Source organism: Sorex araneus, chromosome 3 (genome assembly GCF_027595985.1).
Source record: "Sorex araneus isolate mSorAra2 chromosome 3, mSorAra2.pri, whole genome shotgun sequence".
Classification (NCBI taxonomy): domain Eukaryota; kingdom Metazoa; phylum Chordata; class Mammalia; order Eulipotyphla; family Soricidae; genus Sorex; species Sorex araneus.
The window spans coordinates 234572100-234595485 of record NC_073304.1 but is presented as its reverse complement, the minus strand read 5'-3'; the positions used below and the strand labels follow the sequence as shown (position 1 = coordinate 234595485).

The following is a 23386-nucleotide window of genomic DNA, read 5'->3' as shown; positions in this document are numbered from 1 at the left end:
TTTTTCAACCTGAAATCTATGTTGTCAGATACTAGTATTGCCACCCCAGCTTTTTTGAGGGAGTTGTTTGCTTGTAGGATTGTTTTCACCCTTTGACTTTGAGTCTGTGTTTGCCCTGACTGTTCAGGTGTGTTTCTTGCAGGCAGCAGAATGTTGGGTTTAGTTTCCGAATCCATTTTGCCACTCTATGTCTCTTAATTGGTGCATTTAGGCCATTGATATTGAGAGAGATTATTGTCATGGGGTTTTGTGTCATCTTTCTGTGGGGTTTGTTGTTCTTGTGGGGTTCTTCCTTGACTTACAATAGCCCCTTTAGTCCTTCTTTTAAGTTTGGTTTTGAGTCTATGAAGTTCCTGAGCTGTTGTTTATCCCAGAAATAGTATATGGTTCCTTCGAGTTTGAGTGAGAGTTTAGCCGGATAAAGTATTCTTGGTGAAGCGTTCATTTCATTGAGTTTTTTCACTATGTCCCACCATTGTCTTCGGGCTCAGAGGGTTTCCTCTGATAGGTCTGCTGTAAATCTGAGGGGTGCTCCTTTGTATGTGATTTTCTTCTTTGACCTTGCTGCTTGCAGAATTGTGTCTCTATCCACCGCATCCGTCATTCTGACTATAATATGCCTTGGAGTCTTTTTATTCGGGTCTCTTTTTGCTGGTACTCTTCGGACTCCTTGTATCTGGATGCCTGCCTTCTCCAGCTCTGAAAATTTCTTAGCAATGATGCCCTTCACTGTGTTTTTTTCATTGGGATTACTACCCTGTGCTTCTGGTACTCCAATGATTCTTATGTTCTTACTCTTGAAGTCATCCTCAAGGACTCTAATACGCTCTATAGCCATTTTGAGGTCTTTTCCCATTATTTGTTGTTGTCTGTAAGCTTTCTGCAGCTCATCTTCAAGCTCACTGATTCTGTCTTCAGCTGTAGTCATTCTACTGTTGAGGGCACCTACTGAGATTTTTAATTCATCTACCGACTCCATTATTTGTGTGATTTCTGTTCATAGCTTTGGGACATCTGTTCGTAGCTCTGAAATTTCTGATCTCATTCCTTCTTGCATTTTCTTGGTTGACCGTTCCAAAGCATCATTCATCTCCTCCCTTAATTTATTGGATGTCTGTTCCATGGTTGCTCTGAGTACATCGACTCTCTTCAAGATTTCTTCTCTGAATTCTTTTTCTGAGAGGTACAGTATGTGGGTAAACCCTGTGGAGATATCTGGAATCTTTTGTTCATCTTTTCTACGTGGAGGGGATTTTCGCTGTTTCTCCATATTGTCATGGAAGTCTAGAGTTGTAGCCTTCTAGTTGTCTATCCCTATTTCCTCTTTCTGCGGAGGAGATTCTGTTTGTGCTAAGTTGATGATGGTGGGTTTGTTCCAATTCCAGAATACTTCCTTATGCTCAGGCTCTCCTCTTGGTTTATGTGGGGCCTTTACTGATGACTTAAGGCTATGCTGTCTTTACGAGGAGTTTGTGCAAATTCTATTGTTCACTGACAGCTTTTGTGAAGTTCAAGTCAGCTAAAAGACTATTTTGCCCTTTCCACCGCGGCTGCCGCTCGAGCAAGACCAAGGAGCCCAAATGAACTACTTTGGACATCAGCAGCCCACTGAAATACTTCCAGAATGTGAACTGAGAGTTTACGCCAGGCTACGCCAACAGGGCAGGGTATTTGTCTTTTTTTTACCTTTTCTCTCAACCCCCCCCCCCCGGCCACGGCACAGCATTCACCGCTTTATGAGCACAAAATGGAGGCACCAATCCAGCTGTGGTGGGACGTGTGGGAGATCCCAGGGGGCGGGGGGGTTACTGGCCCCCGCCCCCTGCCGATACTTAAGCCCAGCGGACCCACGTGCGCGCCCTTTCAGCCGCGGCTGCCACTCGAGCAGGACTGAGGAGCCCAAATGAACTACTTTGGACACCAGCAGCCCACTGAAATACTTCTAGAATGTGAAGTGAGAGTTTACGCCAGGCTGCGCCAGCAGGGAAGGGTATCTCTAGATTTTTCAATCCTATGAGCACACAAAAGGGTAAAAGCTTGCAGTGATGTAGTTTCTGGCAGAATTTTCCCTGGACCTTATACAGAAATCCAAAACCTAATGTCATCTAATCATCAGCAATATGAAATGGTTCATTTTTAATGGGTCGGACTTTGGGGGGAAATCCTAATAAGAATAGTAAGTCTGTTGTTGAAATATTTTTTTTAAACTTTTTATTAAATCACCATGTGGAAAGTTACAAAGTTCGCAGGTTTATATGTCAGTTATACAATATTCAAACACCCATCCCTTCACCAGTGCCCATATTCCACCACCAGAAACCCCAGTATACCCCCGCCCCCATCCCCTACCCCCTACTGTATAACTAATGAATTTCACTTCATTTTTTCTTTACCTTGATTACATTCCATAATTCAACACAAAACTCACTATAGTTGTTAGAGTTTCCAACCAAGAGAGACAGACCTACTACATTTGATAATTAGTTTTTCATTGCTGGAAATGAAGAGATATGTAGCCCCACTGCTACAAGTACATAGCTCTCTCTCTCTCTCTCTTTTTTTTCCCTTTTCCTTTTCCCTTTTTTTTTCCTTTTTCCCCCTCATCCTCCTTCCAGGGCCTCATAGTATGGTGTACGCCACGCCGCGTCGGCCAGCCTGGGGCTTTTGCTTAGTTCACAGTCCAGAGAGCTGGCTGCTACATTAAAAACCTTCAAAATTTCAACAAAAACTTACTGTTATTATTTGGAGTTTCCCCCCCATGTCAGACCTGTTCAAAAGGAACCATTTCACATTGCTGACAATTATAAATGTTAAGTTGCAGCATCCGCGCGGTTTTGGATTTCTGTATAAAGTCCAGGGAAAATTCTGCCAGATGCTGGAACCCCAATTCCTAAAGCTGTCTCTGGTTCCCGCTCGTTCCACATCCACCGGCTCTGCAGAGACATGGGCACCCGGGCCGAAAACCCGGCCGGCCGGAGCAGAGCCCCGGCCCTGGCGGGGGCTGGCCCTGTATCCCGCGGTTGTTTCAAGTTCAAAGCACACATTTTTTTTTTTCCTTGCGCCAAAAGTTCATACCTTCTCAACGGACCCACAAAATGTCGGATACCACACCGTCTCCCGGAGGGGAGAGAGACCAAGAAGGAAGGTTATTTCCTCCATAAGCCGGCGTGGGGCAAAAGCTTAGTTCACAGTCTCCATACACGGGTGCAAGCATTTGCTGGAACCCCAATTCCTAAAGCTGTCTCTGGTTCCCGCTCGTTGCACATCCACCGGCTCTGCAGAGACATGGGTACCTGGGCTGAAAACCCGGCCGGCCGGAGCGGAGCCCCGGCCCTGGCCTGTTGTTGAAATATTGAAGGCAATCAAAGTAGCAACCATCTCTCTAGACAGAACTAAGCTATAACCCCACGCCAGCTGAGGAGAAGAAATATCTTTCTTTCTCGGGAAGAAATGTGGCTGGCAACAGCCATATTATGATGTCCATTAAGCAGACGTGAACTTGGTGTTGAGGAAAAGGATATAAGGGGGAAAAATTAAAATTATTATGTACTTGGAACAGCGGGACGCTGGTGGAGTCTCGAGCCGCGGCTGATACCAGCGCACTACTTTTGGCTCCAGAAACTGCTTGCAGACATGCTGCTAGACTATCAACTAAGCCATAGCCCCACACTGGCTGACGACGGGAAATAACCCTCTTTCTCGTTTTTTTTCCCTTTGTCGGGCAGCGTGGCATCAGTCACATTATGAGGATTACTAAACAGGCATGACCTCGGTGGTGCGGGAAGGAGGGGGGAAAAAAAAAGAAAAGTTATGTACCTGGAGCAGCAGGACTTAATATCTCTATATTCTCAGCAATGGAAAACTAATTATCAAATGCTTCCTTGGCAGTAGGACTGTCTTTTTTTGGGGGGGGGAACTCTAACAACAATAGTGAGTTATGTGTTGAAACATGGAATGTAACCAAGGTAAAGAGAGAACGAAGTGAAATTTATCACTTACGTGGGTGGGGGCTGGGGGGCGGGGGGGGGGGCGGGAGGTATACTGGGGTTGGTGGTGGAATATGGGCACTGGTGAAGGGAAGGGTGTTTGAGTATTGTATTGTATAAAAATAAAAAGAAAAGGCGCGGGCGAGGGAGGGACGCCTCACCGCACCGAGCCAGGCACAGGGCCTAGGGCAGCAGCTGTCTCTCCCGCCACCCGAGTTCGGTAGCCTCCGGCCACTTCCCCCACCCCGGGGAGGTTGATGGCGAAGATGTGGCAGGCGAAGGAAGGAACGAAGCCATGATGGTTGGTCTCACTTGCAGTTTATTCCAATCTTCTCTCTATACACTCTCCCCGACCTATACACTTTCCGCCCCCATACACTTTTCCCGCCTCTATCCACTTTCCACCCCCTCACCTTCTCTCCAAACCCCTTTTATTGATCATGGCCCTTCCAAAGGGCACAACACATTGACGTCACCAAAAGCACCAAAAGATCTTACAGGAAGAACATTGAGGCAACATAATTCTCTTGTATCTGCAGGCCGCTAATCTAGGCCCCCCGGAAAGAAGATACAAAACCAAAACCGAAGCCTTCTTTGGGCTGAAAGCACTCAGATTTACATCCCCAAGACCAGGCTGGGCTGCAGCAAGAAATCTACATGTCAATTAAAAACTAGATAGCACCTGAAATTTACATTCCAAAGACTAGGCTGGGCCAGAGCCTGGAATCTACAAAGTCAAATCAATTCTGGCTAGCATCTTAGATCCGGGTCAAAGATCAGCTAGGTTTCTGTGACAAAAGGTTTCTGTAACAAAACTCCAGAAGGCAGCTGGAAAAGGGGAAATATTCCAACATTGTATTACTGACATAACCCTGAGAACTATGTAACCTTCCACATGGTAATACAATAAAATAAAATTAAAAAAAGACTATTTTGCAAAAAATGATTTAGATGGCCAGGGTGATTTTCAAAGAAATAGGTTATAGAGTATGTAATGTAAGAAAAATTACAACTGCGGTCACATAAGCAGCCAACCCTCCAGCAAGTGGCCACGCTCCCTTTTGAGACCACGCCCCCTGAACTACAGACCACGCCCCCAGTAATCTATTGGGGCACAGGGTGGGGTAGGAGGTTGGGGGAGTGTCCCTCGGGTTGGTAGACGGAGTCCTGATCCTTTTTGTGAGTACCTGATTGGGAGTTCGGGCGTTACAGAGGAGGGAAGAGGCGTGTTCACACAGCGCAGGGAGTTGGGGGGTTCCAGGGGAGCCCCCACAGCCCGGGAACCGGTGGGAGAGTGTCCCTAAGGTCAGTAGGCAGAGTCCCGATCCCCTTTGTGAGTATGTTTCTGGAAGGATAGGGTGGGTGTCAGGTTGCACTCCACCCACTGGTGTCAGGAGGGCAGCCTGGACGGTCCTGAAATCGGAGCGAAATCGTGTTGCCTACTATTTGAACCCCATCAAATGTGGTGTGGTACTTATGGAGAATGAGTCGGGACTGTCTTATGATCTGTCATGTGGCCGCTAATGCGGTTGCGTGGTCCAGGAATACGTTCAGTTGCAAGTGAGGCTTGGTCCAAAGTGTGGGAAACGGCCTTGAGCGTGGCGGTCATGAGTTCTGGAAGTTTTCAGCTGCCAGGGATGGGTCCCTTGGAGCAAGGAGGACTCTCATACACCCTACTCTGGGGCACCCCATGAGAAACAGGCTGACGAGGAGTCTGATGGCATGGCTAGGTGGGCGTCATGTTGCTCTCTTCCAGGAGAAAAAGCTGTGTGATCTGGATGGTAGGCAGGGTTTTGTATTGTTTTATTTTTGGGGGGAGTGCCATACCCGGCAGTGCTCAGGACTCAGTCCTAGCTCTGCTCAGGGATCACTCCTAGAGGGTTCAGCGATCATATGGGGTAGCAGAGATTGAACCGGGGTTGGCCATGTGCAAGGAAAGCGCCCTCCCCACTGGATATCACTTCAGCCCCACTGCTTGGAATATTTGGAGCTCTGGGCATCTTCACAAATGGACAGGGACTGGAGGTATAGGCCAGTGGGATAGTCCCTTGTCCAGCACTTGCCCAAACAGATCCCCAACACTTTATAGGACTCCCGAGCTCCACCAGGAGGGATTACTGAGCGCAACAGGAGTAAGCCCTGAGCACCGCCGGGCATGTGGCCCCAAACAAACAACAGCAGGCAGGTGTGGGGGAAGGTTGATTTCCAGAAAGGGCTTTGGGAGCCTAAGTCCCGCCCCTGCCAACACCACGCCAGGAAGTGGGATTTCTCACAGGTCAGAGATCATCCGTGATCCAAACCTCAGTCTCAGACCCCTTCTCAGGATCAATCCTCCATGTTTCCCCCGGGCAGAGTGAAGGCCCCAGAGCTCAGGACCCCCTAGACGAGTGTCCTCCCAGCCTTGTCCAGTGGTTGCTTCTCGCACCAGATTCTGCTTGCCCAGATTTCCAGCTGCGTGTCACCCAGAGCGTTGGGTGTCCTAAAACCGCCCCTGAGCGCAGATGCCTGGGGGAGCTTGTTGCTTGGCCCCTGCTCCCTTGAGAAGCTGCCTTGGGTCCATGTGCTCAGCCTGGGCCTCTGGGTTGGGGTGTGCTGGGAGAGCTCTCTGGTTCATCCCGGAAGCACGAGAGACTTTGGCTAAGGGTTTATTTATTTATTTATTTTTGCTATTTGGGTCACATCTGGTGATGCTCAGGGGTTACTCCTGGCTCTGAACTCAGGAATCACTACTGGTGGTGCTTGGGGGACCATATGGGGTGCTGGGAATCAAAGCTGGGTCTACCGCATGGAAGGCAAAAGCCCTACCTATCGCTCTAGCCCGGACTAAAGGGTTTTAAAGTTGTGTTCACGAGTCTCTGGAAAGCCCTGGAGAGTGCTGAGGGCTGTGGCCCGGACGTCCCCTCTGGTCCCAGTGAGCATTTGTCTGCATCTCTGGATAGGGTCGGTGGCAACACGTGGAACACCTAGGCCAGGCTGCTGGGGGCCACTCCCTGAAGGCCCCTTGGGCGCCGTCTCCCCCAGAGGACAGCCCCCAGCACGCCCAGCAGCACGGGCACCTTCGGGAGGATGAGGAGCTGGAAGGGGGCGCAGCCGAGCAGGCACCTGGAGGGACACGGACAGGAAGTGAGTCTCCTTGGGGAGCATCTTCCAACTCTGCACAGCTTTGCTTTTCTGTGGGGGGAGAGTACAGGCAGGGACTGCCAGCAGGGCTGTGGGGGTCCCCCTTGACGCTAAAAAACACTCCAAGGGCACATGGAGCTTCTGGGACGAGGGCCCCGCTCCCCTTCCCCACCCTCTGATTTGTACTGGTGAGCACTGCCGGGTCCCAGGGGAGGGGGCAGGGGGCTCTGAGTCCCACAGTCCCACAGCAGGGCTGGGCTTCTTGGGGCCCCAGGGTTCCCACAGATGGAGGATGTGACCAGGACGCTGGGGGTGCGGAGACCTGACCTGGCCCTGGGGGTGCTTGAGTCCCATATTCCTGACCGGGGGCCTGAGGGAGGCCCAGGAGGAGGCTGTAGCTGCACCTAACATTGGGCTGCCCCAATACTATGCCCCCTCCCGCCCCTCACAAAGGGTCAGACCGAGAGCGAGTCTGGGTGCAGCAGCAAAGGCCTAGAATGGCCTACATGGATATGTGCTTGGGGGACAGACACGCTCCCACCATGCATATACATGTGTATGACACACATGCATGTACATGTGTGTGCACCCATCATGCACACAAGTACTGAAATATGTCTTTTCATGACAAATGTCCTGGGGGACTCTACACGGACAGCACCAAGGGGCTAGGAGGTCCTTGCTGAATACAGGCCACGAGACCCCACACCGGTACGTGCTCTTGCCGGCTTCTGTGAGGTTCTCCAGGAGGGGAGATGGCTCTGAGGGCGGGCACGAACCCAGCATTTATTCCCGGGACCCTGGGTGGTGCCCTGAGCACTGGTGGCCCCTATACCACCAGGTGTAGCCCCCAATAAACCCACAGCAGCAGATGGGGAGTTTAGGAGGAAGGGGCTCAGACCAGAGCCGCAGAGACCGTGCAGGGGCCCTGGCCAGGGTCCGACTGTGGCTGAGCTTCTGACAGTGGCTTTGTGGCTCTGCAGGGGGCAGGGGCCACGGTGCCCGGAGGTGGGGACAGAGGAGACTGTTCCTGTGAGGCATTTAGTGTGCGGGGGTCTCGCCACATGCTGCTGCTTCCCAGCACCCCAGAAACCTGCCTTTGCCCAGGCAGGGCCAGTGATCTGTGTCCCAGGTTAGAAGGTGACATTGCAGCTTCCAACCCGCATGCGTGTGGCACAGCCCGGGGACAGGGGAGGAGGTGCCACCCCAGGCCATCCCCAGAGAAGTCCACTTCCAGGATGTCTTACCCAGACTTTGTGGCTGGAGTGGATAGCACAGAGGTCCTTTCGGTGGCCCATGGCAAGGTCTGGGTCCTTGTGTCGTATGTGTCCTGGGTTGTCTTTGGCGCTGTTGCCAGGAAAGGAAAAGATAAACAGGCTGAGTGTGTCCCGGCCCCCAGCCCTGTACAGCTCACCCGGGAAGGGCACAGGATGGCGGCCCCTGGACTCTGCTGGGCCACAGAGCACTTCCAGAGGGGACCCCGACAATCCTGACTCTAGCCTGCCCAACACCCATTTCCACCCCAGCCTCTTGCCCGAGAGCTCTGTCTACACCACAGGCTCACACCCACTTCTCAGGCACCAGCTGAGCCCAGCGCCCTCACCTGCATCCTACCGCCTCCACCCAGCATCTCCCAGCCCTGAAGCCCAGCTTCCCTCTCCACCCACGTGACCCTCTAAGTTTCCACCACCCTCCTTTGCTCAAGTCTCGGATCTGACCCCTGCCTCTGCCCCTTCTCCCTGAAACTCCTCACCTGGAGACACGGACACCACTACCTGGGCCTTGATATCCCTTTTGAGTATGGGCTGTGAGACCCCACACCAGTACATGCCCGTGTCGGCTTCCATGAGGTTCTCCAAGGTCACGGTGAAGGTGAGGCTTTCTGGGTCATCCCTGATGGTCACGCGGCCCCTTCTTGCTTCTCGCTGTGTTGCTGACTTCTCCACAACCACACTCAGTTTTGTCACACATGGAAATTCACACCAGTATTTGCTGTTGTTTTTTTCGTCCTGCTCATACGTGCACCGCATGCTCAGGACGGTGCAATCCACGGAGCCGGGGCCCCTCAGGGACACAGAGCCTGGAAAGCACAGCCGGCTCAGGGCACCGGGCATCACGGGCCCCCGCGGGCCCCCATCTCACACCGACCGGCCCCATCAGCTACACTCCCTGTGACTCTCTGGGCTCCGCTGCAGATTCTGACCCCGGCAGCCCCCTCCTCCGGACCCCAATCTCCTCTCCCATGGCCCTTCCCTCCCGTGACAGGGCACCATCTTCAGGGGCAGGACCTGAAACTCCCCAAACACCATCTGCCCACCCAGCTCGGACACTTGCAGGATGTCCCATACCCCAGGAGCCTGAACCCCACAGAGAGGGCGTCAGAGAAATCTCAAGGGTATTATTGCGGGGCAAAGTTTGGGTTAATGAAATTGCCCTCACCTGGTTCTGCTCAGCCCCCATCCGGTGCCCCCTGCAGCCCAGCACAGGGACTCAATTCCCAGGAAGGGTTTTCCTTTCCAAGGAGACCTGCACAGCCGCCAGTCAGTGGAGCATCGGGAGGGAGGCAGTGTCAGGGCCCCTGGGTGCCCGTCCATCCAGGACCCGGGGACTGGGACTGGCAGAGGCAGGGGCGAGGCCTTCCTCAGGCCTGGGGACAGCGGGAGCAGCTCCCTCCACTCTGGTGTGATACAGGGGAAGTGTGTCTGAGTGGTGGGTGTGTGTGCCTGGTTTGTGTGTGAGTGGTGGATGTGTGTCTGGCGTGTGTGTCTATGTGTGTAAGTTTCGTGTGTGAGTTTGGTACGTGTGTGTATGTAAGTGGTATGTGTGCCTGATGGTATATATGTATGAGTTGTGTGTGTGAGTGGTGTGTGTTATGTGTGTTGTGTGTGTATGTGTGTGTGTGTGGCTTCAGGTCACCATCGCCAAGGTCCGACTCTGTGCTTCCATCCCCACCAGCCCAACCCGCCTCTTCACACTGGGCCCTTGTGTCCGGGTGGTGACATGAGAGCAGTTCTGGAAGCTTCTCTGCCACCTCGGCCCTGAGACTGAACGTCCCCCTGAGCATTCACCTGGGAGGTGGGTGAGGAGCAGCGCCCAGGGCAGCCACGAGGCCCGCACCCACGAGCTCATTACGAAGCGGGGAGGTGGCCGCAGCGGCAGGCTGTGTGGGGTCCCGAGGAGGTGGGGGACAGCACCCGCGTCCCCACTTCTCTGGCCAATCTCAAGTCCCCACCACTCCTTCCGGCTGACTCAGCTGGTGGGCAGGAAGCTTCTAGAGAAGGTGGTGGCTCCCCTGGGTGTCCATGGCTGGGAGCCCTCCCCCCATGTCACTACGTCACTTCCTTGTGGTCAGCGTGGGAGGTGGACCATCCCAGAAACCCTGACTTCTACTTTTAGTCATATTGGTCCCAGGGCAGCTGCATCCCTCAGGCTTGGGGACATCCACACCGTCTCCAGAGAGGCAAAGCAGTGAGGTCAGACAGAGTCCAAGGTAAGGGGGGCTGGGAAGAGGGTCTGTGGGGGACAGGGGCTCCCCGTTTCAAGGGGGGCAGGACTGCTGGGGGTCCAGTTCCACATGACCCGGAACCTTTTCTTGGAGACCCCCAGGGTAGGTGACAGAGAGGAAAGACTTTTATCTGGACTTATGCAAATGAACATAGAGCCAAGAAGTGTCTCAAAAAATACTGAAGTCCAAAGAAGAGAGAAGCAAATATTTCACTTTACTCACAGTGTGATGTAATACACGTTTGCTGTGGGTCCTAGTCAACAGAAGCTAAAATCTGTTGCAATAAAGCATACAATTTAGCATCATGTTTAAACCTTTGCTTCCCATTATCTAAGAGCACTGTACCAGAAGTCCAGTGTACAGTTTAACATGTCTAATTCCTCTAATCCCATGTTGAAAAACCCTTGATTTCCTGCAACTTTTGAAGAATTCAATGATCTAAGAGCACTGTAATAGAAGTCTGGACAATCTGTCCATTATCTTTTCCAGAGGGCTTATCAAGAAGGTACTAGAATGACTCTGCAGATGTGATTGAAAGAATTTCTTATAAGAATACAATTTATTTAATCACTTTCTTTCCTTAAAGCACAAGCTTCTACACATTTCTTAACATTCATTGTATCTAGTAACTTTCTTTATCCCTATTCAAAACCAACTTTGCTTTAACAGGATTCCTTCCCTTATTCCCACTGATGGTATCTCCATCCATTTTCTTTCTGATTAAGAGTTTTATCTGTATTAGTACAACGTGATGATCTCCTAAGTTTAGACACAAGTTACCAATCATCTCACTTAACATGACAAAACTACTCTGTAGAGATGTTTCAAAAACATTAGACCAGTTCTATAGATATTCAAAAAGCCTTAAAATGCTCCCAATTAAAGATTTTACAATGTATATTCATTGGGCAAAAATTTACTTCACATTAGATGTTAACCAGGAGATATCTTTAGAATTTTGATCTCTAGGAAATCACCAACATGAGAAGATTAAAACACTCCTAGATTACCATGAAAGAGTAAGGAGTTCACACTTGTCTGAAGGTCAGGAATAGGTTAATACCTGGTGACAAAGCTTTGCATGAAATAAAGTCATCAAAATAATAGCATGCATTTTCATACACTGGACACACTAGCAATATAGTCAGGAAAAGTTGACTAATTTTTTCCCCACATTTTCCATGAGATTCTCCATTCTCAGAAATGATTAAAGCCACAGGGGTTGTTCTTAGCCGCTTGGGTTTTTTGTCTTTTACAAAGGCACAATGCTATGTCTTCAGGCTATCAGGCTGATATCTGAGATCAACCCATTTTATAACTCTTTGCTTAGTAGTTCTAGAAATTTTAGGTACCCAAAGTCTCAGCGGTCAAATAAAACACTGGTAGTATAAGTTTTTCAACCAATTTTATGACTCTTAGAAACTCATGTTTTAAACAAAAAACCGTTACTCTTTGAACCTGTTTTCATGTATCATAAATATTTCAACTCACAAGATTTCCTAGGTCAAATATTCTAATCCAATGCTGATACAAACATGTATATTGACATAAATGCATAATACCTTATGAGCCATCAATTGTTATGAAACTTGAGAAAATGTTTTTGTTTTTGACTTAATTTCAATAGTTCTAGTATCTTAATTATTTAAAATCATGAGCTTTCTACACCAGATACTTTTAACAATTACACAAGAATACAAACATGTTTTCAGACATAGAAAGAGACCCTTAGTTTTTACCAAATTTTGATATAAGCATAAGAAAACACTTGAGCGGCCAATGTTTATAAAAACATGAGAAAACTTCATTTTTATGACTTCTATGTCTTGGTTATTTGTAAGGCAACTCTAAATTCTTATTAAGGTTATCTCTGCACTGTCTCACAAAACTCATATCTCTCTGCCACTTTTGGTTCTAGCTCCCAGCCCCTTTCTAAATACAGGATCTGGAGCTGAGAGGACGTCAGGGAACAAAACCTTTTAACTTTTTCCAGTAAGATCTAGATTGAGAATTTGTATATCGCTGTAGGCTCAACATTCTGATGAGAAACCTTTGTTTAAACCAGGTCTAAGAAGTTCCAAAAACATTGAAACCTTTTGGGGCTGGAGCGATAGCACAGCGGTAGGGTGTTTGCCTTGCATGTAGCCAACCTAAGTTTGATCCCCCAAATCCCATATCATTCCCTGAGCACCACCAGGAGTTAATTCCTGAGTGCAGGGCCAGGAGTAAACCCTGTGCATCGCCAGGTGTGGCAAAAAGCCAAATAAATAAATAAATAAAAGTCATTTAAACCTTTCAAATCACTGGCTTGCATACTCTGACATCTCATGATGATCTTGCTTGTCCAGATCTGAATTTCTACTTCTGATTTCATCAAACCTGGATCTAACAGACAGTGAGCTGACTACAAACAGTTAGTCATATGATCTTGCATTTTCCTGCCTCCTCTGCTTTGATAATCTAATTTCTTTTACTCCCTGCAAAAAGATCGAACTGCAAGATGGTCTGGGAATGCACACTGCCCTTCACTGGCCATCTTTCCCTGTGCTCTAGCTTACATTCAGGCCACGTGGTGTTACAGAGGTGAATAAGATGCTTCTCATTTCAACGACCTAGTTGGAAGTCCCCCCATGTTTTAATAAGTAACCCAAAGGAGAATCTTTGGGCATCGATGTAGAATTTCCCATATTTCCTGAGTGTTGGCAATGACTTATGGAAAAGGATAATCCATTGGCAAAACTTTGCCTTTTTTAGCTTGCTACCTCTTTCCTGCCTTTTGTTGGCTTGCTGCTTTTCTCAGACTTCTTACCTGCCTTTTACTCTTCTTTTTTAAAATGTTATTGAATCACTGTGAGATAGTTATAAGCTTTCATGTTTGGGTTACAATCTCACAATGATCAAACACCCATCACTGCACCAGTGCACATTCCCTACCACCAATATCCCCGTTATACCCCCCTTTTCCCACCTCTCCTGCCTCCATGGCAGAAAATATTTCCCATCCTCTCTCTCCACTTTGGGGCATTATATGCTCTTCTTTTTTCTTTGCCTAGAGCTGAACCTGCTGGCTACCTCCATCAGAATTTCGATTGACCCCTAGCTGATGGAGCCTGGGTGGGCAAAGGATTTCTGTCTGGGAGCTGATCTGCCTTAGTTTCCCTGAACCTCCTCACTAGTGGGTTTTCTCCAGTCCTTCCCATGGTGAACAGTGACTCAAGACAGATAAAGGAGGGAGCCTCTTTGTAGAGACAACTCAGGTGCTTGACTGGCCAGCATTGTGACTTGCGACCGGCATCTATGCCAGTGCCACCCTTGACTATATGTCCTCCGTGGAACCACAGGCAGCCCCCTTGAGCTCCGTGACTTAGAGGGACTTTAAGAGTGCCATGTCGTGGAGCCAAAAAATCGCACCTGATAGGAGGACCTATCGGGGTGCTCATGCACGCACACATTCACACAGAGCTTATCATATTCCTCCCTCATTCCCCCTAGAGATTTTTAAGGGAGCATACCTCCATGGCATATTTTCCACAGGTTACCTCCTTCCTCCTGGATTTCTTCACTGCATGGTCAAAATTAGTTAAGAGGACAGATTTCAGCGTCAACTGGCCTGACCCATAATGATCAGGAGAACAGGACAGATTAAACAAACAGAAAATAACAACAGACACCCTCCATTGTTGAAACAGACTCACACGGAGTCACTCAGCACACATGTACCGGCTGGTCAGTCATACTACCCTCACATACGAATTCTAGACCACTCATACCCATATCGGGATCCTTACCAGAGTTCAGTCCAAATGGCATCCATTGGGGACAGTGTCTCGACACCTGATGACAGGGATTTTTCCCACGACTTCCAGATGAGAATTCTCGGTCAGACCCAGACAGGGACCTCCAGTTCCTCCAGACAGAAGTGGTCAATCCTCCTTACCGCAGTGGAACGTCCAGGGTCTCCAGCCCCTTCAACCTCCACCCAGATGAGAATTCTCAACTAGACTCAAATGGGGACCTCCTGGTCCCCCAACAGAGGTGACCTATCCTCCTTACGGTGGTCCTATAACAGTTTAAACCTCATTATTGGGGTCATATGTTCTCGAGGAGGGGTCTTATCTCGCTGGGACCTCCAAACGTTAGAGTCTGGAGCCGACCACCCCTCGAGGACAGAGAACAGAGCCGATAATGCAAATCACATAGCGAGGTTTATTGTTCCAGCTGGGGCAGATCCAAGTATCCACCTGGCACAGGGGGTTTCAACAAAGACCCCGAGCACTAGGTTCAGCCACTCCTTATACCTTCATTTTGGCAAGTCAGCATTACTCAGAAATTTCCTATTACCTACAGAGTACACATATTTTTGTTGTTGGTTTGGCCAGTAACATCCAGCCCACCTCCCTGACAGCTACATTGCGAAGACCTAATCTTATTCCAGGGATGTACTCTTTGACAAAAGCATCTGTGTTTTTTACTTTTCTTGTTCCTGGAAGAGGCCTAAGTCACCCAGAACCTATCATGGCAGATCTCTGGGCTAAGCGGGTCCTAACAATCAAAAGAAGTTACAGAAAGAACATTGAGGCAGCAAGGCGTGTGTTGTTTCCTTGTCTCTGCCAGTCAGTGCATTTAGGTCTCAGGAAAGAGATACAAAACCGCAACTGAAACCTTTCCTGGGCTACAAGCATCTGGGTTTGCATCCCAGAGGTGAGCTGGGCAAGCATCTGGAACCTACATCCCAAAGACTAGGCAGGGATAGCAGGTGGAATCTGCATGACAAAGACCAGCCAGGCTTCTGTGAGAAAAGGAAAATGACTCCATAAACTGAAATTTATGAAATTATTTACTGAGGGCAGCTGAAAGGAAAAGATGTTCAGGTTCACCCAAACCAGTCAGGACACATGAGAAATCTCGCCATTTTCATGGGTCCCCTGTTCCTGCCTGTGTGCGGTGCAGTCTACATGGGCTCATTCTGAGGGTAGGTCCAGCCCCAACACTCCTCCTCCTCTTCTCCAATTTCTTCTCGTCTTATTCCCCCTCCTCCTCCACTTACTTCTCTTCCTTCTTTTTCTGTTCCCAAACCCTTGGGGGAAATGGGGAAAACAAGTCATGATCTCCCTGTCTTGGGTTAAGTTCTAGAACCTCTGGGTCACACCTGCACTGAAGAGTTACCCCACCAGGGGGCGTAGGATGCTGGAATGTGAGCATCTTACTCTGTGTTGGCCTGGCATGGGGGTCTCAGATGCAGACATGGGGGTCCCGGGGTCTCTGTACAATTCTGGTTGCTGGAGGCTGAGGGTGAAAAGCAGAGCCCGAGGCCCAGACTGTGAGTGTCTCCAGCAGCTCCACCGTGTCTCCCTGGGGCTTGAGCACAGAGGTAGGAAGAAGGGACCCAGGAAAAGGGCTGGCGGGTGTTTGGGACCACCACAGCCCCAGAGTGAGTCCCGAGGTGAGCAGCTGGGAGCGGCATTCCCCCGTCCTGCTCTCATCTGGGCTCTGGTTGGCATGAGCTCATTCATTTGTGTATGAGCACAAGGAATCCCCTCTGGCCATGAAGCATCGCAGTGACCCTCCCAGGGTCCAACCAGGTATTTTAAGGTCAGTCCCAGCTGAAAGACAGAAAAAAAAAGCTCCAGCCTCTCTCGGAGACTCGCCTGTGGCTGGCTGGGGGGGTCAGTCCCGCACACCCCTACTGGGTGCTCTGCTCTGCCCCTGCCATCACTGCTTATGTCCGGGTCCCGCCCTCAGTGTTACGATAGTCCTGTGGCCAAACTGCGCGCTTTGTCCCTGCCCTGTACGTCCCCTGGGTCCTGAGCCCGGTGGGCCTTGCCGTGCAGTTCTCCAGGCCACTCTCATTTGGGAGTTTCATGCCCTTTTTCCCTGGGGCACCACAGATGCCCTCCGCCACGATGAAAGACTCGGACTCTCAGTTCCAGCGACCTTCTCCCTCCTGGCAACCCCTAGCTCCCGCCTGGCGTCCAAGGCCATCATCGCCTTTAGCCTTGCTGGTGTCACCCGGCCAGTTGGCCTGAGGTGCCCCGCCCCTGTGCTCCTGAGACTCCAGTGACTCACCTGGGAGACTGAGAAGGACAAGAATGGGGGGCAGCCACAAGGAGAAGAATGGGGGCAGCCACACACCCTTGTGTCCCTGCACCATCCTGGCTCCAGGCCCTACAAGCCGAGACCCCTGGGTCCCTCAGCCTGTGCTGGCATGACTTCTGCTTGTGTGGCCGGCCTCTGGGGTAGCTTCCTTTTATAGACGAGGATTTACTGCCCAGTTATTCATCCCAGAAATGGTCATTTCTGGGCGGGACTGGGTGCCAGGCCCTGGAGTACCCGCTCAGCAGGAAAGAGGAAGTAAGGCGTCTGTACGAGGAGGCGGCTGGGGAAGTGGCGCCTGGCCTTATCTGGGTGTCATCTGGGCTGGTGTTAGCTCCGGAAGTGGCTGTCCACGATGCAGCCCCCAGCAGGACATCTCCAGCTCCCCAAGTGCCCACGCGTTGGTGGGGGAGTGGTAGCCACGGGTAGGCTGTGGGTCAGCCAGGCATGGACTGTAATCCTGAGTGCTGCTTTCAGACTGAATTTTGTAGATGACTTAGCTTCCCAGGTCTCAGGTTTTCTACCTGTCAAGTGGGTTCATGAGAGTCTCAGAGAATTTGAGGAGAAAGTGTGTGTGAAGGCAAGGGGAGAGAGTCCTGGGGGAGGTTAGCTCTGGTCTTGTAAGTCAGGGCCAGAGACATAGTACAGTGGGGAAGGAACATGCATTCAGCCTGGGTTGGAGCCCCAGCCCCCCATATAGTCCCCCAGGCTCTGCCAGGGAGTGACCCTTGGGCACAGAGAGAGCCCTGAGCACAGCAGTGTGTGGCTCATAAACAACAACTATCAAAACCCAAATACACAAAATAAACAAGAGAAACCCAGGTACTTCCTGTGGACAGAACAGAGAAGCAGTGAGCACACAAGTGCAGGGGACTGGAAGATCCCGCCACCTGCAGGGGCTGGGTGGAGCAGGGGGTCCCAGGACACTGGGCCGTGTGGCAGGGGCTGGACCACCGGGCTGTGTGCTTTGCTCTAGGACAGTCACAGAGGATGAGTCTCCAGCTCTGTCCCCCTCAGCCCAGCCTCATTGCTAAGTGACACACGAGTCTGTTCCCGGAATGCTGATCTCTCTAGCATCCATTCCTTCTTTCCCAGGAGTACCACAGCCGGCAGTGCTCAGAGGGTCCCCAGAGTCTCTGCAGGCTAAGAAGGTACCAGGGACTGACTACACGCCCCCTCCCTCCCACATCTCCTTGTGCCTTAGCCCCAGCCCCTAAATTCTGAGGCCGTCCTGACCACGTAAGAGGCCTGGGGCAGGATTACAGTCTGTGGATTCTGAAAAGCTTTTCCTTTCTGCACTAGAGTAGGGCTCTGGACTTGGAAGCACAGCGTTGATCGGACACTTGGTTACTGAGGCAACACAAGAAACAGGAAGGAGACGGGGTGAGTGTATTTGTGTGGGGGTTATAGGTGGGTGGAGGTGGAACCTTTGCAACAGTGCACACATGAGCTCAGACGATTGGTGACTCCACGGCACTCCAAGGGCAAACGAGGGGACTCCTCGAGTTGATGAACTTTTCTCTGTACTAGCTCAGCTCTGAAAGGCCAAGTGTCATTTCAAATGTCCTGGAGAGGTTTCCGTTTACGATACTAAGAACCGGGGCTGGAGAGGAAGCTGGGGTTAGGGCTACTTTGCACACAGCTAGTCCAGACAGGTTTAATCCCTGACTATGTAAGGTCTCCCGAGCCTTGCTGGGAGTGATTCTGAGCACAGAGACTGGACTCAGCCCTGAGCACTGCTGGGTGTGCTCCAGGCTTGAGCTCAACAGTGCTGGGGCAGCAGGACCACCCCAGAGATGCTGGGCGTCATGGGGACCACCCCACATTCCAGTTCCCTGCACGCAGGTCCTCGAGTCCCCTACCCCGAGTCATCTTCCTGGTCTGTGAAGGAATTTTGGTTCACTTTTGTTCTGGGGCCACACCCGGTGGTGCTCAGGCCTAATCTTGGCTCTGTTCTCAGGAGTACCCCCTGGCAGTGCTCAGAGGGCCATAACCAGGGCCAGGGATCGAACCCGGGACTCGGCCCTCACAGCCACAGGCAAGGCCAGGGCCTTCCCTCCTGTTCTATCCCTCCTGCCCCTGGTGAAGGAGGAAAAATGATGCTGCTGAAAGACATTTCAATCTTGTAGAATCTCACATGTATAGTATATTCTCTGCTCCATATGTGTGTGTTATTCTATGATGTATAATATGACACACTATGAACATGTGGCAGTATTTCCTCCCCACACACGGCAGAGCCTGGCAAGCTCCCCGTGGAGTATTCATATGCCAAAAACAGTAACAATAAAGGGCCTCATTCCCTTGACCCTGCAAGAGCCTCCAATAGACAGCATTGGGAAGGATGAGTAAAGAGAGGCTGATAAAATCTCAGGGCTGGGACGAATGGAGATGTTACTGGCACCCATTGAGCAAATCAATGAACAATGGGACGATAGTGATACAGTGATACAGTGATGAACATGTGTGTATATCCTGCCTCTGTATACAGTCTATGTATATTGTGACACTGTACCCACATGTACATGTGTAACACAATTTTGTATGCACACATGTATGTACACTCTTATACCCTACATGAATGTGTATGTACAAGCAAACACAATAAGACCATGTGTATATAGCATGATACTGTACGTACATATGTAATTTGATTCTCTCTGCACACATATATGTATAATCTGATAATAATCATGACATGAATATATATCCTGACACTGTTCTCACACATATATGCATAACATGGCACTGAATGACATATATGTACAAAACTGCATGAGTAATATATATAGTCTGACACTATGCCCACATGCACATGTATATGACACTCAGTACAATAGATATATAACCCGATGCTGAATGACATATATGTACATCATGACACTGTGCACACATGTATATATATAATCTGACACTCCACACCCATATGTTTGACACTGTACACATGCATGTATAAGATGGCATTGAGTATGTTTCATCTGACACTGTAGGCACTTATATGTATAATAAGACACTATGTAAGTATATGATCTGACACTATAAACACGTGTATATTAACCTGACACTATAAGCACACTTATGTGTAAAATATGACCCTCAGAACATGTGGCACACTGCTCACACTTGTATGCATATAACACAATGCTGTGCTCACATGTACACATATAACATGACATTGTGCATACATATGTATGTGTGCTCTGACTGCACTCATGCATGTAATACTGTGCCATGACAAAGCATGACAATAACAAAACAAGGGTGTGAGTCCCTCAGAGGAGCTCAGAGTGTATTTATTCTTGGGATGCACATGTGGCGTGAGGTCAGGGCCCGGCTCTAGGGGTGGGGGTCTGGCTCTAGGGTACGAGCAGGGTGGGGGGTGGGGGTCCAGCTCTCACTCCGCAGCTTCCTTCCGGTGGGTGAGTGACAACCCCATAAAAGCCTTCCCGATGTCCACGAAGGATTCTGGGGCACGTGGCTGGGCTTCCCCGCGGGTCCTCACACAGTCCTCCTGGTCGTCACCCAGCGCTGTCTGCCTGTCGCGGGCCCCTCCGTGGCCAGCTCGCCCTGAGCACGGCCCCCATCATGCCCAGCAGTAGGGGCACCTTCAGGAAGATCAGTAGCCATAAGTGGACGCTGCTGAGCAAGGACCTGAGGGGACACGGAGACATGAGCGCCGTCCTCGGGGACACCAAGAGCTCTCCACAGGCCCCTCTGTGCTGCGGCCACACAGGCCCAGGAGAGGTCAGAGCTGGGCAGAGCGGGAGCATGGGCTCCCCTGTCCCTGCTTGTTTTTTGCCCCGAGATGGGGACCAGGAAGGGTGTGGTCATTGGGACGGAGTGGGCACCCAGGCACACTTCCAATTCGGTCCTGCGCATTTGGGGGAACCAGCTGGGGGAGGGACTCACCCCAGGCCCCTTTCCTTGTTGCTTGTCTCCTGCAGTGATCCTTCATCACAGCGAATAAGAGTCTCCCAAGTCAGCGGTGACCACCTCTTTCAGGCCCAGTGTCTGGCAGGATTTTGGGGACAGTGCAGGGACGAGCCCAGGGCTCCTCTGTGCTGCCTGGCTCTGGGGTGCTGAGGGCTTGTTCATCAGGATCCTGCGATATCTGTCCCCTCAGGGGCCGTGTCTGAAGCTACCTGAGAATCGGGTCCTACAGGCGCTGCCCAGATTCGCTGTCCTTGCTGGTCACACCTGAACCCTGTCCTCACGCCCGTCGTCCCCAAGCTCTTGTCACCTGTTCCCTTAACAGCTGCCCCGTGATCTCTCTGTCACCGGGGTCTGTTCATGGTGGGACCCCCAAGACCAGGCTGTATGTCAGGACAGGGCTGTGCAGCTGGCCCATGGAGGGCGGGCAGATGGAGGGACACTCACCCTCTGACTCTGGCCCCCGGGTCATTAGTGAGGGGCAGGTCTGGTGGCTCCTGTCAGGTGGGCTTGGCTGGCTCCAGGTGGGGTCCCATGCTGGTGGAGGAAGCATGGGGGCTGAAGGGAGGGTTGAGAGAAGCATGGATCACACTGGGTCACGCCCTTGTGACAGGTCAATGCACGGCTCACACAAGGTCCCTTGGGGCCTCTGGGTGTGACCCAAACCACACAAACCCCATGGCCACATCAGAGAGAAACTAAGAGAAAGACCTTGTTCCGTCTGCATGTTGGGGTGCAATGAGGTCACATACTTAGATTCCCCGCTTCATGTGGACCTCTGACCCTTCTGATCCTGGGGCTCACTCCTGGCACCCCTGCAGTGCTGGGGGGCTAGTAACGGCAGCCCCTTTTGGCTGGACGCCCCGTCTGTCTGCCAGGTGATGGGCATGGGGCCACTACAAAAACTCCTCAGGTGAAGGGGAAGACCAGAAAGAAAGATTTAGAAGGACAGAGAGATATATAAGGGGTTGGGCACAGAGAAGGATCTAGAAGGTCAGAGAGCCATGTAGGGGGTTGGGCACAGAGAAGGATCTAGAAGGTCAGAGAGCCATGTAGGGGGTTGGGCACTTGCTTGTTCATGGCTGACGGGGTTTGACCCCCTGAGTCCCTGCGGTGTGATCACTGAGCAGAGTCAGAGCAGCCCCTAACAGCCCTGAGTGTCCAGCGTACCACAACAAACAGAAGCGTCTGGAGACCCCCAGCTGGAGCCCAGCCAGCCCAGGCCTGGCTCAGTGTGTCTCTGGACCCAGCGTCTCCGGGACTGAGTCTATGTTTTCTGGGTCACCTTTAGTAGCTTCAGGCCCATCAGGGTCCAGCACCCGAGGAGCCGGCCTGATGGTGCTCAGGGACCCCAGGCCAACCCGCAGTGCTGGGGACATGGAGTGTCCCTGTCCCTGAGCCCTCCCTGACCATTCGTTCCCCTGCCTTAAAAAGGGAAGAGCACAGAGCAGGTGAGGGACCCCCGCAGGGGAGAGACCCAGGTCGAGGGAGTGAGTCAGACCGGGGCTGCCAGCAGGGCTTGGGGGGTCCCCTCGATGCACAGCAGCAGCGGCTCAGGACCCTAAAGGACCCCTGCGCCCCTGTCCCCACCCTCTGCTTTGTGCCAGGGAGCAACTGCTGGAGCCCCGGGGGGGGGCAGCTTCTCTGAGTCCCACAGTCCCACCGCAGGGCTGGGCTCCTTGGGGCCCCCGGGGTTCCTGCAGATCCAGGATGTGACCAGGACGCTAGGGGTGCGGAGACCTCACCTGGCCCTGGGGGTGCTCGAGTCCTGGTTTCCTGGCCGGGGGCCAGAGAGAGGCTCAGGGGGAGGCTGTGGCCTGCACCCCACTTTGGGCTGCCCCACAGCTGCCCCCCCTCCCGCCCTCAGCAAAGGGTCAGACCGAGAGCGAGTCAGGGTGTGGCGGGAAAGGCCTAGAAAGCCTGAGTGGGCAGGTGCTTGTGGGACAGACACACTCTCACCATGCATATACATGTGTACGACATACAGCATGTACATGTGTGTGCACCCATCATGCACACTCATGCAGACATACTTTTTTTTCCTGACAGCTGTTCTGAGCGGCTGTATCTGGGGACACGGACAGCACCACGGGGCTAGGAGGTCCTTGCTGAATACAGGCCATGAGACCCCACACCAGTACGTGCCCGTGTCAGCTTCTGTGAGTTTTTGCAGGAGGGGAGCTGGTTCTGAGGGCGGGCAAGACCCCCAGAATTTATTCCCTGTACCCTGGGTGGTGCCCTGAGCACTGCTGGCCCCCAGACCACAGGTGTAGCCCCCACTCAAACCCACAGCAGCAGATGGGGAGTCTAGGAGGAAGGGGTTCAGATAAGAGCCGCAGAGACCGTGCGGGGGCCCTGGCCAGGGTCCGGCTGTGGCTGAACTTCTGACCTTGGCTTTGCGGCTCTGCAGGGGGCAGGGGCCACTGTGCCCAGCGGTGGGGGCAGAGGAGACTGTTCCTGTGAGGCATTTAGTGTGCAGGGGTCTCGCCACATGCTGCTGCTTCCCAGCACCCCAGAAACCTGCCTTTGCCCAGGCAGGCCAGTGAGCTGTGTCCCAGGTTAGAAGGTGACATTGCAGCTTCCAACCCGCATGTGCACGGCACTGCCCGGGGACAGGGAAGGAAGTGCCACCCCAGATCACCCCCAGAGAAGGCCACCTCCAGGATATCTTACCCAGACCTCGTTGCTGGAGTGGACCACACAGAGGTCCCTTCGGTTGTCCATGGTGAGGTCTGGGTCCTTGAGTCGTATG

General features: G+C 51.6%; 1 protein-coding gene across 1 annotated transcript; it reads right to left on the bottom strand.

The window, feature by feature from the left end:
• Window positions 1-6949: 6949 nt before the first annotated feature.
• On the bottom strand, window positions 6950-9566 carry LOC129403545 (CMRF35-like molecule 2). Its single transcript, XM_055132282.1, has 5 exons — window positions 9546-9566; window positions 9370-9463; window positions 8860-9186; window positions 7816-7867; window positions 6950-7088 (listed from the first exon to the last, which is right to left on the bottom strand). The coding sequence occupies exons 1-5, from the start codon at window positions 9564-9566 to the stop codon at window positions 6950-6952; spliced, it is 633 nt and encodes a 210-aa protein (XP_054988257.1).
• Window positions 9567-23386: the final 13820 nt, after the last annotated feature.

Excerpts from the sequence above, each read along its gene's own strand:
- LOC129403545 (XM_055132282.1), bottom strand. The coding sequence starts at position 9,566 with ATGGGGGCTGAGCAGAACCAG. Across the intron at positions 7,868-8,859 it reads AGTGGTGTCCGTGTCTCCAG|AGCCATCTCCCCTCCTGGAG; the intron begins GTGAGGAGTTTC and ends GCCCGCCCTCAG. Across the intron at positions 7,089-7,815 it reads GCCGGCAAGAGCACGTACCG|GTGCCTGCTCGGCTGCGCCC; the intron begins GTGTGGGGTCTC and ends GTGTCCCTCCAG.